The 15282-nt window shown below is 42.0% G+C and overlaps 1 protein-coding gene across 7 annotated transcripts in view; it reads left to right on the top strand.

Annotated features, from left to right (window-relative positions):
* Positions 1-15282, top strand: part of TENM1 (teneurin transmembrane protein 1) — an 897331-nt gene that overhangs the window by 877411 nt on the left and 4638 nt on the right. For all 7 annotated transcript variants that reach the window (XM_061598133.1, XM_061598132.1, XM_061598131.1 and 4 more), the window contains 3 exons: positions 1855-2242; positions 9440-10660; positions 15056-15198. In XM_061598133.1, the coding sequence (XP_061454117.1) occupies positions 1855-2242; positions 9440-10660; positions 15056-15198 (1752 nt within the window). The remainder of the gene's footprint in view (positions 1-1854; positions 2243-9439; positions 10661-15055; positions 15199-15282) is intronic.

Consider the following 15282-nt stretch of genomic DNA (forward strand, 5'->3'; position numbering starts at 1 on the left):
CCTTTAGCCTCACTCCCTTATATCCATAGAAGCAACAACAGTGGTTCCATGCGCTCTGCTCAACCCCCTTAAACCCACTGATGATGCACCTTGGTTGCATGATGGTTTGTTTCTTGCTCAATAGTGGTAAAAGAAAATTCACATACTGGGCAGCATGGCTGCAATTGTTGTTCCCAAACTGCTGCCTATGAAGGTAGACCATACCATGTGTGCTTTCTCTCTGTCAATTATTATTCACTGGAATTGCGTTGGCTGTCAAAGTGAGCTTATAGCAGCCCACAGGGGAGACAGAAAAGAGTAGAGAACTCTTACTCATTTCTCAGACCTCTTTCTGAAGTGAAGGGTCAAAACTGTAAAGAAATTTGGAGCAGCCAGGGCATTCCAGGCAGGGGTTTGCCAACCCTACTTGGATATGGATATCTTTGCAGAGGATCCCTAGTCAAGCTTTACCAACAACACAATCCAAACTATATCTACTGAGAAGTAAATCCTATTTTCTATGGGGCTTAGTTCCTTAGTGTGTTTAGAATTGCAGCCTTCAGCATCCATCTTTACTCCCGAGTGCTCCCATCTAACATCTCCACAACGCTAGGCTCCTTTCTTCGTACAATGGCCTTCTGATGACTGGCCTGGCCTGAGGGCACTTAAACCTTTCTTGCCAGAAGCAAGCTGGCTAGATTAGATGTCCCCTACCCAGGCTCCATCTTTTAGCTAAGATTTCTGTCTGAATTTCCAATCAGAGAAATGTTTTTGTTTGAATTGTATGTGCCAAGCAATGGTGGTTGATGCTTAATGTAGCATGCTTAATGGCATCACTCAGGCATGCCCCTATGACATCACCAGGGGCCACCCCCAAAATCTCAGGGTTTGGGATGCTTCTGACCTGGCAACCCTAGTTCCATGCAGAGTATGTGCAAAAGCTTTTCCCGCATGCAGAGTTTGTATGAATGCACCTCTTCCTTATCAGATGTTACAGCTGCAGTGTGCTAAGTCCTCATCAACTTTTTGAAACCAGCCAGTACTATCAGTTTTATTAGGAATTATGAATGATCCATGTTTGACAGGCTCAAGAAACCATGAGAGCTGGTGTAAATGAAATGAAGGAGAGGATCAATACCTCTTCTGGTGCTTTGCCCTGGTGATACAAACTCGCTGGCCGATGGCTTTCTGAAACCTGAGTGTTTTTATGTTGCTTTAATTGGTAGGCATATCTAGTCGTGGGATTCTCCAGGTATTTTTTTTGTTTTTGTTTTAGTTAATACGTACTTGCAGGTAGGGATGGGTGAAAAATTTGATTCACTTCTCATTTAAAAGCGAACCTATCTAATTCAAACTTTCCTAAGTAATATGCAAACCAAAACACACCTCCTACATTTTGCTATGCAGTTCTCCAGCCAAGTAATAAGTACAAAACTGCATACACTAAGATAAAGAATGCATGTAAATGCACATATGTGTTAAAATAACATACTAAAATCAATTATATTAGGGGAAATTGCTTTTGCAAAAAAAATGGGTGTATTAGGCAAAATTGCATACAAAAATGTATTTATTAGGAGAAATTCACACTAAAAGGCTGATGCTTTTTCATGAGGGAAAAAATGGGTAAGTGCTGGGAGAGACCCCTGCCTGAAACCCTGGAAAACCGCTGCCAGTCAGTGTAGACAATAGTGAGCTAGATGGACCAATAGTTTGACTCGGTATAAGGCAGCTTCCTATGCTGGCTTTTTTTTTTTTAATGGCAAACCGGTGTGGAAATGTGAAGAACAGAAATTGAGAGTAACCAAAACCGACCAATTTGCCTATTTCCATTTACAAGTCATCTTTCCTATTGCTTCTCTGTTCTTCTTTCAGTCTGTGATGCTTCTTCTGCATAGCCAGCGCCGCTACATCTTTGAATATGATCAGTCAGACTACCTGCTATCTGTCACCATGCCAAGTATGGTACGCCACAGCTTTCAGACCATGCTGTCTGTTGGATACTATCGTAATCTCTATTCTCCGCCGGACAGCAGTGCATCTTTCATCCAGGATTTCACCAGAGACAGCCGACTTCTGCAGACCCTGTACCCGGGTACAGGACGCAGGATTCTTTACAAATACACCAAGCAGTCCAGACTGTCGGAGATTCTTTATGATACCACACAGGTCTCCTTTACTTACGAAGAGTCATCTGGCGTGATTAAAACAATCCACCTGATGCATGATGGATTTATTTGCACCATCAGATACAGGCAAACCGGTGGGTTAAAATTATGTTCCTTTTTAGGCTGTGAATATATCAGATGTTCCTGGCATATACTGTTCATTTCAATTGCATATTCAACATCCTGAGGTTTTCAGCTTGTTTCTTTTCTTTTTGCAATATGTATAGCTTTAGCCTGTCTAGCTGTGGGGTGGCTGCCATGTTGGACAGAGACTGTGGGGAAGTTCTGGTTATCATGGCAGAGGGTAGGGATGGAGGAGGAATCAGATGTGTTGTTTCTGTCCCGATCGAGCTTTGCCAGCTTCAGACCACCTCTTGCATTAAACACTCACTTAGATCTGAACTGCTCATGCGTTGTCGGGTTGTTGTTTTTAAAAAACTAATGAGGCAAAATTATATTCCAAAATTTGTATAATAATAATAATATAATAAACTTTTATTTGTTAGTCGCCTATCTGTCCGGGTCAACGGACACTCTAGGCGACGTACAATAATAATAATATAAAATACAATATACATATCAAAAACATTTATAATCAATCTAAAACCAACATCAGTTACTGCATCATAAAACTAATCCATCCCAATCCCGTAGGCCTGCCTGAATAGCCAGGTCTTTAAGGCTCGGCGGAAACCTATCAGGGAGGGAGCGTGTCACAGGTCAAGAGGGAGGGAGTTCCAGAGGGTGGGGGCCGCTATCGAAAATGCCCTCTCTCTAGTCCGCACCAGTCTAGCTATTTTGACTGGTGGGACCGAGAGAAGGTCTTGCGAGGCTGATCTCGTCAGGCGGCATAATTGGTGATTCTGGAGGTATATTAGACTTGTAATACTTATAAAGGAGTCAAGCTCCATGCGGTGCTACATTTAAGGTTGTAGGAAGCTGCTTTACACCAAGTCATGCTATTGGTCTATTTAGCTCAGTATTGGCTACACCTGTGGTGGGGAACCACTGGCCTGCAGGCCAGATTAAGCCTGCTAGGCCTCCCCATTTGGCCTGTGAAGTTATTTCGGCCAAGGCACTCACCCCTGCCCTACAAGCGATAAGAAGAGCTCATCTAGGCCAGCTTCCTGTTCTCACAGTATCAAACCAGACACTCATGGAAAGGCCAAAAGCAGGATCGGAGCAGAACAGCACCATCCCTACGTGTGATCCCCAGCAACTGATAGTCACACTACCTCCAACAATGGAAGTGAAGCATAGCATTTTGGTTAGCAGCCATTGATAGCCTTATCCTCCATGAATTTGTCTAATCCTCTTTTAAAGCCATCCAAGTTGGTGGCCATCCCTGTATCCTATGGGAGTAAATTCCATAGTTTAACTACGTGATGAGATTAGAAGTCCTTCCTTTTTTCTGTCCTGAATTTTCCAACATTCAGCTTCATCGGATGCCCACGAGTTCTAGTGTTATGAGGGAGAAAAAACATTTCTCAATCCACTTTCTCCATACCATGCATAATTTTATGCACCTCTACTGTGTCTCCTCTTACCTCTTCTCTAAACTAAAAAGCCCCAAATGCTTCAACCTTTCCTCTTAGGGAAGTTGCTCTATCCCCTTGATTATTTTGGTTATCCTTTTCTGAAATGTAGCTCCTTTTCCAGCTTTTCAAGATGAGGTGACCAGAACTGTACACTGTATTCTAGAGCCACATTCACACCAGACATTTATTCCACTATTATTCCACTTTAAACAATCATGGCTTCCCCCACCGGGTCCTGGGAAGAGTAGTTTGTGAAGGCTGTTGAGTGTTATTGGGAGACTCCCTATTCTCCTGACAGAGCTTCAGTGACCAGAGTGGTTTAACAGTCAACCCCTCTTCCCACAGAATTCTAGGAACTGGAGCTCTGTGAGGGGAATAATTGTCTCCTAACAACCCTCAGCACCCTTCACAAACTACACTTCCCAGGATTCTTTGGGGCAGCCAGAACTGTTTACAGTGTTGTATAGTGTATTTTAATCTGTTGCTGTAAGTCGCCTAGAGTGTCCGTTAATTCGGACAGATAGGCGACTAACAAATAAAATTTTATTATTATTATTATTATTATTATTATTATTATTATTATAGTGGAATAAATGTAAGGTGTGAATGTGGCCCAAATGTGGTTGCAACATAGATTTGCATAATGGCATTATGATATTGCCAGTTTTATTTTCATTACCATTCCTAATGATCTCTAGCATGGATTTTGCCTTTTTTGCAACTGCCCCATAATATCATAATATATGATTCCCTATATTAGCCTTTCCCAACCTTTGGGTCCCCAGATGTTGCTGGACTATAATTCCCATAATTCTTGACCGTTAGCTATGCTGGCTAGGGCTGATGGGAGTTGTAGTCCAACAACATCTGAGGACCCAAAAGTTGGAGATGACTGCCCTATATGATATCAAGTGTGGGGCAGGTGAAGTTGTAGCTGGATTGAAAGGGGGTCAGCTGCTTAGTGGCACCCGCAAAGCATTGTATACCTAGTTTTGAAAGCTCTGACAAGTTGGTGCAGCTAGAACAGGTAGCAGCTGCTGTGCATGTTGAAAATGCATCTGGAAATGCCCCTGTGAGTGACAGCATGTGATGATGTGATGTCCCTTTCAGGGATGATTGTACAGAAAAAAGATGGCTGCCCCATAGGCATTTTTAATTTATTTTATTTATTTCCACTGACATTTCCAAGCAGTGTGCAATAAGATTACAAAAAATACATATAGTGAATGACTTAAAATGAATAATAAAAACAGGAAACTCACTGAAAATGCCTCTTGAAATAGAAAGGTCTTCATCAAGCATCTGAAGTTCAACAGGGAGGAGCCCTATTTGACCTCAGCTAGGAGGGAGTTCCACAGACTCGGGCCCACAATGTTGAATGCACAGCTCCTGGTTGATACAAGCCATGCATCTGAGTCATGGGGGACCATGGACAGTACATGGCAGCTACTGAACTGCTGCTCCAAGTAACCATAACTTGTATAAATAAAAAAGATATTAAAATGCAGCCCTTGGACACCCCCCCCCTTTCATAGGATTTGGTAGGAGTAGATCACATCCAATCTGCACACTGATTCAAGAGCTGAGGATCAGACAGGATTCAGAATGAGAAACACAGACTTCAGATTCCTCAAGCATCCCTAATAGATTGTTTCCCAGCACTGTCCTCAGATATAATTCAGGCAAACTAGAGCACAACAATCAAAACATTACTGTTAATCGTAATAACAGTGATAGCAATAATAATAATAATTTTATTAATAAAAATAGTAATTATACATTATGCAAAAAATTTACTGCCTTCAAGTCGATTCCGACTTATGGCGACCCTCTGAGTAGAGTTTTCATGAGGCTGAGAGGCAGTGATTGGCCCAAGGTCACCCAGTGAGCTTCATGGCTATGTGGCGATTCGAACCCTGGTCTCCCAGGTCGTAGTCCAACAATAACAACAACAACAACAACAACAACAATAATAATAATAATAATAATAATACGTAAGGTTTCCTAAGCACCATGCAGATAAAAAGAAAAAAAAAGTTCCTCCTTCAGGCTCCTAATCTAAGAGGTGTGATACAAAAGCAAAGAAAAATGCAAAAAAGCAAAGAAAAAGGAGAGAAGAGGAAAGCAAATTCAGAGAGCAAATCCTGTTATATAATCTCAGCAGTAGCATCTCATCCAGAGGGAGGCCTCCCTGCCTGACGTTTGGGTCCATTTGGACTCCATGTGCACTTTTCATTGTGTAACTTACACATAAGTGTATCTACAAGGGTGTCCTTTTAGGACATTGTCACATACTGTGGAATTTCAAATTTCAGCCCGTTGCCACTTACCATTTTCCTTTTAGAGGAAAAAAAATCCCAATAACCACTGGACTTCAAAAATACCCAGAAATTATGTTTACTTAATATGCATGGAGAAGGAGCCAGTGTATACTGCTCAGAAAAATTCTACCTTCTCTGAATAAGGTGCTTTTTTTACTCAAGGTGCTTTTGTAGTGTCAAACATACCTGTGATAACGCCAACAAAAACGGTATCTGGGGTAAAAAGTGACCCCATCCTTCCATTGGAAACCTCATTGGGGTACAAATATATCCCAAGGTCCTCCAGTGTTGTTGTTTTTTTGCTGAGTCTGGATGAAGGTTAAGTACAATCTAACAGTTTCTCATCCGCTAGTCAATGGCAGAGGCCAGTGTGCTTCCGTTCAGCTCTGCAGTCCCACAGCAACAGCTCGCCAGCAATGGTACACCCCATCCACCGCATTGGAGGTAACTGGAAGACCCAATGGAAGATTCTCCGATAGATAGACAGACAGACAGACAGACAGACAGGATTTTAAGAGGTCAATCAAATTGTTTTCAAAATAGTTAAACATATTGTTATGTATGTGCCTGCATGTAAGAACATAAGAAGAGTTCTACTGGCCAAAGGCCTGTCTAGTCCAGCAACGTTTGCTACAGTGGCCAACCAGATACCCATGGGTGTCATGCCACCCACATTCAGGTGCCAGCATCATCCTAAGGAGGACTCAGATTTGGATGAATCACAGGTCACCCCACTCAGGGGGACGGGGCTTAGCACCTCCTGGTACACCCTCCTGGTCTGAGGGCATGAGTTTCCCAACAAACTCTGGGGATGACTTCCCTGTAGCTTCTCTTGCTTTACAGCCATGCAGGTGAATGTGTCTCTTTAAGGCAGGGATGGGGATCCTCTGGTCTGTGGGCCAAATTTTGCCCACCAAGCCTCCCCATGTGACCCACCAGGCCATTTTGGGAAAGCCACTCCCACCCTGCCTACATTTGGCATCATGGCATCAGGTGTGGGGTGGGTCAGGATGGGGTTTTGTTCCAACAAAGAAAGTGGAAAGGAGAAGTTTGGAGAGAAGTTTGAAAGCCCTTTAGGATCCTCTCGCTTGTCCTGTGTTCCTCTGACATTGGAGTGCCAAGGAAAAGGAGGAAGGATTACAAAGGGCTTTCAAACCTTCCCTGCACTTCTGCTTTGGACCTCTGATATTAGGAGTGAAAAGTAGAAGTGTGGGTAGGCTCACAAAGCCCTTTCCCACTCTCTACCTTTCAACCTCTGGTGTTGCAGGTTCACAGGGAGTGCATGGAGCGGGCTTTGCAAGCCTTCCTACACTCCCCCTTTCAACCGCCAACATTGGGATCTTGACAGGTAGCTGGGGCAACCCACCTGTCAATCTTGTGGTATCAAATCACATATGATTGACAAGTGGGTTGCCTGCCCACCTGTCAAAGTTGGCCCACAGGGTAGGGCCAGATAGAGATCTGGACCATCAGCAAAAAAAGATTCCCCAGACCTGCTTGAATGACTGCAGACAGCATTCTTGGTGTGGGGAGCCACTGTAATGGAAGGCCCTGCAAGTTTTCTATGCTTTTGGGTGACTCTGAACCTTTCCCAAGAACCTTGCACATCTCAAGCAAAGAGACTATTGGGTGTTGTCCAGGGTGCTAACCTGCCTTATCTGAAGCTGACCTGATGGGAAGAGGTACTGCTTATTACTTCCTTTCCCTGTAAGCCCCAGCAGAGCCAGCTAACAGGAACCCCACAATCAGGACATGAGGGCAATAACATTCTCCACAGTTGTTCCCCAGCAAAAAGCATCCATTCCGTCACTGAGCTATGGGTTCCTTCTCAATGCATGCATGTCTACAAACATCCACAAACACATATAAAACCTTTCTTATGTGGAGCTGTTTCCAGGGTGTGTGGAAAGCTTAATCAATACACGGTATCTTTCATACTTATCTACTTCTTCCCCCCCTGCTTATCAGATAACATACCAACCAAATAAGCTTTTGTAATGAGATTGCACAATTTTATCAGGAACAAGCTTCAGTTTTGCATTCTTATAAAATTGCAGGGAAAATGTATAATTAGATCTATGACATGAATAAGACGAGTAAGATAAGAAAGTCATTTGGCTAGAATAAGTTAGTGGGGGGTTTCTGTCTCCCCCCCCCCACTCAATAGAATTATAGCAGTTATTTAATACAATAGCTAGTGATGCCTCCAGATTTATTTCCTAGTTAATTATGTACAACCTAATGCTGACCTAATCTACGATATGTAGAAGGTTTGCACAATAACTATGACCAATCAAAATGTACAAAAGGCATGAGGAATATTTCATTAGGCCAGATGAAGACGTCTAGATAACTTGAAGGTTTGCTCATGACTTTGACATTTTAGGTAGTCCTAATAAAGGTATTGTAGTGTTGCCAGTTTTGTGCAGCAGTGTCTGTGTTCCCTAATGGACCAACATATATACTTGTATTTGTCTAAGCACAATATTGTTCTTGTTATATTTACCTTTTATGGTATATACACTCCCAGGATGAGTTATAATGAATCAATATAATACAATGACAAGATTTCAAAATTTCAAACAGCAGTAAAAAACACTAAATAATAGCAGTAGATAAAATAGTTCTCAAAAATAGTAACCTTAAAATCTCCCAATGGAAATTGGAATTTAAAAAGGTATTTAAGGTTTTTTGAAAAGACAACAGAGGGGAGCAACTTACAAATGTTCATAGGGAGGTCCTTCTAGAGATATAGAAAAAGAAAGACCCATCTTTCTCACTAACCTAACCACTTTCATCAGTGGACTAGAGAGAAGGGCCTCAGATGTCGATCTTAGGCCAGTATATATGTAGGTGTAGGCTAGAGGTTGCAGTCCTTTTGGGGCCAATGGACATGTTTGGAATGTTGAGGAAGTGCCTTGGGTTCCAGTTACAAAATGACTGCTGTGAGGTGTGACGTATCACAAAATGGCTGACACGGGAGTATAATGGCTGCTGCATCTAGAAGAAATGGCAAGGATAGCAGCCACCCCATCAATGGGGGGAAAAGGCACTTACAGCATCTGCTGCTATGTTTGCTCACAGAGAGAAGCAGTTTCTGCCTCTCCTCTGCTAGAACAGAATGGAGACCGAGTGTCCAGGCCTGCCATCCAATGAAATGTGCGAATATTTAAGGAATTGTGTTCAGTGTAGGACAATTCAAGCCAGTGAAACAGGAACTGAGCAGGAACAGCAGTGTCTCATGAATTGTGGGTTTTTAAGGGTATATTTACCAAGACATTTCAAAGGCACCATAGATACTGACAGTCACACTGGTGTTCACGGGTATCATGTTGGTGAGCCCTGTAGGTGGTCCTTCAGGTAATCTTATTTTATTTTTAGTTTTGTCCTGTTTTGTTTCTCCTGAAACATGTGTTTGGTGCTTCATTTGTAGGTCCACTGATTGGCCGTCAGATATTCAGATTTAGTGAAGAAGGTCTTGTGAATGCCAGATTTGACTACAGCTACAACAACTTTCGAGTAACCAGCATGCAAGCCATGATAAATGAAACTCCACTCCCTATCGATCTATATCGCTACGTTGATGTGTCTGGTAAAACTGAACAGTTTGGGAAGTTCAGTGTAATCAATTATGACTTGAACCAAGTTATAACCACCACTGTGATGAAGCATACCAAATTTTTTAGTGCCAATGGCCAAGTGATTGAAGTGCAATATGAAATTCTTAAATCGATAGCCTACTGGATGACCGTTCAGTATGACAACATGGGGCGCATGGTGATATGTGATATACGAGTTGGAGTTGATGCCAACATAACAAGGTATTTTTATGAATATGATGCTGATGGCCAACTTCAAACTGTCTCTGTGAATGACAAAACCCAGTGGCGTTATAGCTACGACCTCAATGGAAATATCAATTTACTCAGCCATGGAAACAGCGCACGGCTTACCCCTCTGAGGTATGACCTTAGAGACCGCATCACAAGACTGGGAGACATTCAGTATAAAATGGACGAGGATGGTTTTCTTAAACAAAGAGGAAATGACATCTTTGAGTACAGCTCTAATGGCTTTCTGAACAAAGCTTACAACAGGGTTTCTGGGTGGACAATCCAGTATTGCTATGATGGGCTGGGTCGACGGGTGGCCAGCAAATCAAGTCTAGGACAACACCTCCAGTTCTTCTATGCAGACCTTTCCAATCCAGTGAGAGTTACTCACTTATACAATCATAGTAGTTCAGAAATAACATCCCTCTATTACGACCTTCAGGGCCACTTGATAGCTATGGAATTAAGCAGTGGAGAAGAATATTATGTTGCCTGTGACAACACTGGCACACCCTTAGCAATCTTTAGCAGTCGAGGTCAGGTGATAAAAGAAATTCTTTACACCCCTTATGGGGAGATCTATCAGGACACAAATTCAGATTTTGAACTCATTATTGGTTTCCATGGAGGGCTGTATGATTCACTTACTAAATTGGTGCACTTGGGGCAAAGAGATTATGATGTCATTGCCGGACGCTGGACAACACCAAAGCATCATATCTGGGAAGAACTGAAGAACACCCCAAAGCCATTTAATCTGTATGCATTTGAAAATAACTATCCTGCTGGCAGAATCCAAGACGTGGCTAAATACACAACAGGTAAAGCATTGATTGAACGGTGTGCATCTCTGTATGTGAATTTCTCATTTATAACTTGGTTTATGTCAGAACTTCAGGTCCAAGGGCTAAATGCGGCCCTCCAGACTGGCGCTTGAAACTCTCTCCAGGTCATACCCCTTGCTGGCTCTGGTTTTGCACTCTTGAGTGTTTTTGCCTGGGTGGAATGTGTCTTGAACTCTGAGAATGCCTCTAGCTTGCCTGGAGGTAGTGTGTGTGTGTGTGTGTGTGTGTGTGTGTGTGTGGGTGTGGGTGTGGGTGTGGGTGTGGGTGTGGGGGTGGGGGTGGGGGTGGGGGTGTGGGTGTGGGTGTGGGTGTGTGTGTGTGTGTGTGTGTGTGTGTGTGTGTGTGTGTGTGTGTGTGTGAGAAAACTAGCCTTCTGTGAAAATATCAATTTTTTTATCTGTTGCTCTCCCCATTTTTGCCTCCGGCCCAATCCATCCTCACACCTGGCCCTTGGAAGGTTGCCCAGAATGAAGTATGACCCTCAGGCTGAAATAAGGGTTTGTTTTTGAATATTTTTATTGAAGGTTTTCCAAAAAATAAAGTACACGCATAGAGAACATTCAAGTCAACTGAACTGAGACCATTACTAGCCAATAAGCCCCTTCTACCCACAAGAAAGTAGCAACAAAACCCCAAAACAATGCCCAAACAATACCAGCATTATAATAAGAAGAAAAAACCTCCAGAGCCCTACATGAGTAGCAGGAGGGTGAAGTATCTGATTATTTTTATTGATAAACTTAAGGAAACTAGACTGTCATATTTATCATGCTTGACTCCCATTCCTGGTTTATGACAATGGATTTTGCACATATTTGTCTGTAGATGTCTATAAACTGTTCTAGTGAATGTCCTCTTCACTGATTTTGTTTTAAAATTGTACCCCACCTCTCCTGCAAGGAAAATAAGGCAGTGTACATGCATGTTCCTCATTTTATCCCTTACATATGAGATAGGTTATGCTAAGATGGAGTGACTGGCCCAAGGTCATTCACCAAGTTTCATGACTGGGGAGGATTTGAACCAGGGTCAAGACTCCAGCCACTGCACTACCCTATGTCATGGTGCCATGAGCGGCATTAGCTGTTTTCTGTGAAATTTCCAGCCAGACAAAAAGCAGAATTCCTCCTAGGATGACCAAAAGCAGAGGACAACTATATTTTGAATTCCTGATATGAAAAAGACATATTTAACTGTGCATTGCCAATAAATAATTCCCTGCTGTTATTTCCCTTCTATAGATTATCTCCCTTTTTAACACTGAATAAAAGCATGCTCATTTCAAAAGGGGCTAATTACATACTCAGCTCCTGAAAAAGAGGGCAGGGTCAAACAGTTGCAAAAAAAGAAAAGAAAAATATAATAATGTCATGCTTTGTTTCAATTACATTTTTTCCCAGTGACCATGCTTGCTAAATTTGCACTGATTAATTAGAACAAGCTTCTGTTCTGGCTATTGATTTTGTCAGATGCAGCCTGAAACAGATGATATAGTGTGCTTGTTTTCAGACCCTTGAGAGAAACAAGAGAAAGGGGTGACGACGAGAAAATCCACTTGCAGCCTTATTCTGTGCAATGTTCACTTGGAAGTAAATCCTATAAATTTCAGTAGGACCTAATTCTCGAGTTACAGTGCATAGGGTTGCATCCTTCATCACCATCTAATTCCCAACATCTACTTTTCCACTTATTGGCTTCCCTGTAAAAACCAAATACGAGAAGCCAGTTTGTCTTTATACCCGTCCTAGCTAGGGATGTCAAAGAATCCTGATGGAAATGGGAACAGAAATTGCCGATGTTTGCTTATTCATCCCCTGTCCAGAATGGAAATCTATGCAGCAAATACGATTGCTATTTGCCGCAGCTGCTGCTGTTGTTGTTTTCAGTTTGCAAACAATACAGAACTGATTACTTCCCCCACCTCCATTTGCATTGGGTTTCCTTTGGATGAAATTAATGGTCTGGAATAATATAACATAATTAATTTATGTAAAATTCCACCACAGCAGACAGCAAGATGAATAATGTAGTTTTTGTCAGAAGCTGAACTGCAGTGGAATGGAAACAGCACTGCATGCAATCAACACTGGTCGGAACCGAAATCAAAGCCTTCTTACATCCCTCATCCTAGTCCAGATGTTGCTGAATTACAACTCCCATCAGCCCCAGCAAGCATGACCAAAGGCCAAGAATGATGGGAGTTTTAGTTTAGCAACATCTGGAGGGCCAAAGGTTCCGCACACCTCTAGGCCATGAGACAATATAAAAATGTCTTCCCACTTACTGAAGTTTTCTCTCGTACCTACCACTCTCCTCCCAGAATATAGTTCTCTATGGCCTAACATGAAAGTTGCATGAAAATACCACCCCCAAAAGCCATTTTTAAAAAATTAAATAAAAGCAATTTCATGAGGAGGTGATTTGGCATGGAGAATCAGCAGTGGAAGAGTGTGCTTGACCCTACCCTGCCAACCATTTTTCCACTGCAGTCTAGTTTGCTGCTAACAAGCTGCTTCCTTCTCCCTCTCCACCAAGTTCCAGGTGCATGCTTACACTTGCAAATTTATTTATATTTATTTATTTATTTGTTTATTTATTTATTTATTATCATTCTTTTTACCCTGCCCTTTTTCCAAAACTGGAACTCATGGCGGCTTCCAGATAAAAGCACACATATAATTAAAAACATACAAAAGTCTAGATTAAAATCAAATTAAACAATTTACAGTATTAAAACCATTCATACATACAGTTAAAATAATTCAAACCCAGTTTAAAATAATATAATTAGGCAACAATATGTTTCCGGGCCAGATTCAAAGTGTTGGTTCTTACCTATAAAGCCCTTAACGGCATTGGACCGCAATACCTGGCGGAACGCCTCTCCCGCTATGTACCTACCCGTTCGCTGTGCTTGACGTCGAAGGCCCTTCTCCGGGTTCCAACGCATAGCGAGGCCCGGAGAGCAATAACTAGAACTAGGGCCTTCTCAGTAGTGGCCCCCGAATTATGGAACGACCTCCCTGACGAGATACGCCTGGCGCCTTCTTTGTTATCTTTTCGTCGCCAGGTAAAGACCTACCTCTTTGCCCAGGCTTTTTGAATTTAAATTTTAAATTTCAAATGTTAATTTTAATTTTTTGTTGTTGCAATCTTGTTTTCACATATGTTTTATAGTGCATTTTATTTATACTCACTTGTATTTTAACCTGTTTTTATTGTTGTACACCGCCCTGAGAGCTTATTGCTAAAGGGCGGTATAAAAGCACAATAAATAAATAAATAAATAACAGCAATGCAGCACCTTCCAAGACCTGTCCTTAACAGCTTTCAGTTCCAAAGGCTTGTTGAAATAAAAAAGTCTTTGCTTGCCGACGGAAGGACTGCAAGGAGGGGGCCATTCTTGCTTCCCTAGGAAGGGAGTTCCAAAGCCTCGGGGCATCCACCAAAAAGGCCCTATCTCGCGTCCCCACTAGTCGTGCTTGTGAGGACGTAGGTATTGAGAGAAGGGCCTCTCCTGAAGATCTCAGGGCCCGGGCAGGCTCATATAGGGAGATACGGTCTGCAAATCATACATGTAGAGAAAGTGTCTGATGGTCAGTTTAGAGAGGAACATAGAAACCTGCTGTACTGAGTAAAACCATTTAGTCTAACAGTATTATCTACATTGACTGGCATAGGCTCTCCAGGATTTCAGAAAGGAGTCCTGCCTGCCTCTATCTGGAGCAACAAGGAATTGCACCAAGGATCTTCTGCTACTATGGCCCTTCCCCTAAAAATAACCAAATGGGAAAGGATTAAGTACACTGTCTCTCCACAGCTGTTTTTCCATTCAAAATTACTACTTTTTTTTTTTTTTACAAAAAAGTGGCCACTGGATTACTTCATATATGGCCATATATTTGTATATGACCTCAACCTGAAGGATCATTCCTGACATTCCTCAGTTGTAGCAACTGCAACAAGTCTGAATATCCCATCCTTCCTCCTGTGCTACAGAACCTTTTGATTCTCATTAGACCAGCTGAGGAAGGCAGAAGCTGAAACATTTTGCTTTAAATCTCTGTTTTGTTAGTCCATGCCATCCAGTATATATTGTTATAAAAATAGCAGCAAACAAAAGAAAAGATTGCACACTGCAAGTAGATATATCACATGTAGTACATTTTGTTGCACAGGTGTGTGCAATGCATAGCTTCCTCCACAAAATGTATTATTTGTCCAAATCCTGTTAACTCAGAAGTTATTTGGGTGAGGTTTCTTAATCAAAAGGATTCTGGATATATTTCATGTTTTGAGGATCTCTAATTGTTATGCAGCGCTTCTGGCATTTAGCACGTTAACTGTATCCTCCTTTGAATTTATTTGTAGACATCGGAAGTTGGCTTGAGCTGTTTGGGTTTCAGCTTCACAATGTCCTTCCAGGATTCCCAAAGCCAGAGATGGATGCTTTGGAGACAACATATGAACTTGTACATCTTCAAACAAAGACCCAAGAGTGGGACCCTGGGAAGGTTAGCAAAAGAACTCTATGTTTTGTGTCCTCTAAAAAAGAATAGGATGCATATTTATATTTAACTTATTTAGAGTGATGCATG

This window comes from Rhineura floridana, chromosome 16 (genome assembly GCF_030035675.1).
Source record: "Rhineura floridana isolate rRhiFlo1 chromosome 16, rRhiFlo1.hap2, whole genome shotgun sequence".
Classification (NCBI taxonomy): domain Eukaryota; kingdom Metazoa; phylum Chordata; class Lepidosauria; order Squamata; family Rhineuridae; genus Rhineura; species Rhineura floridana.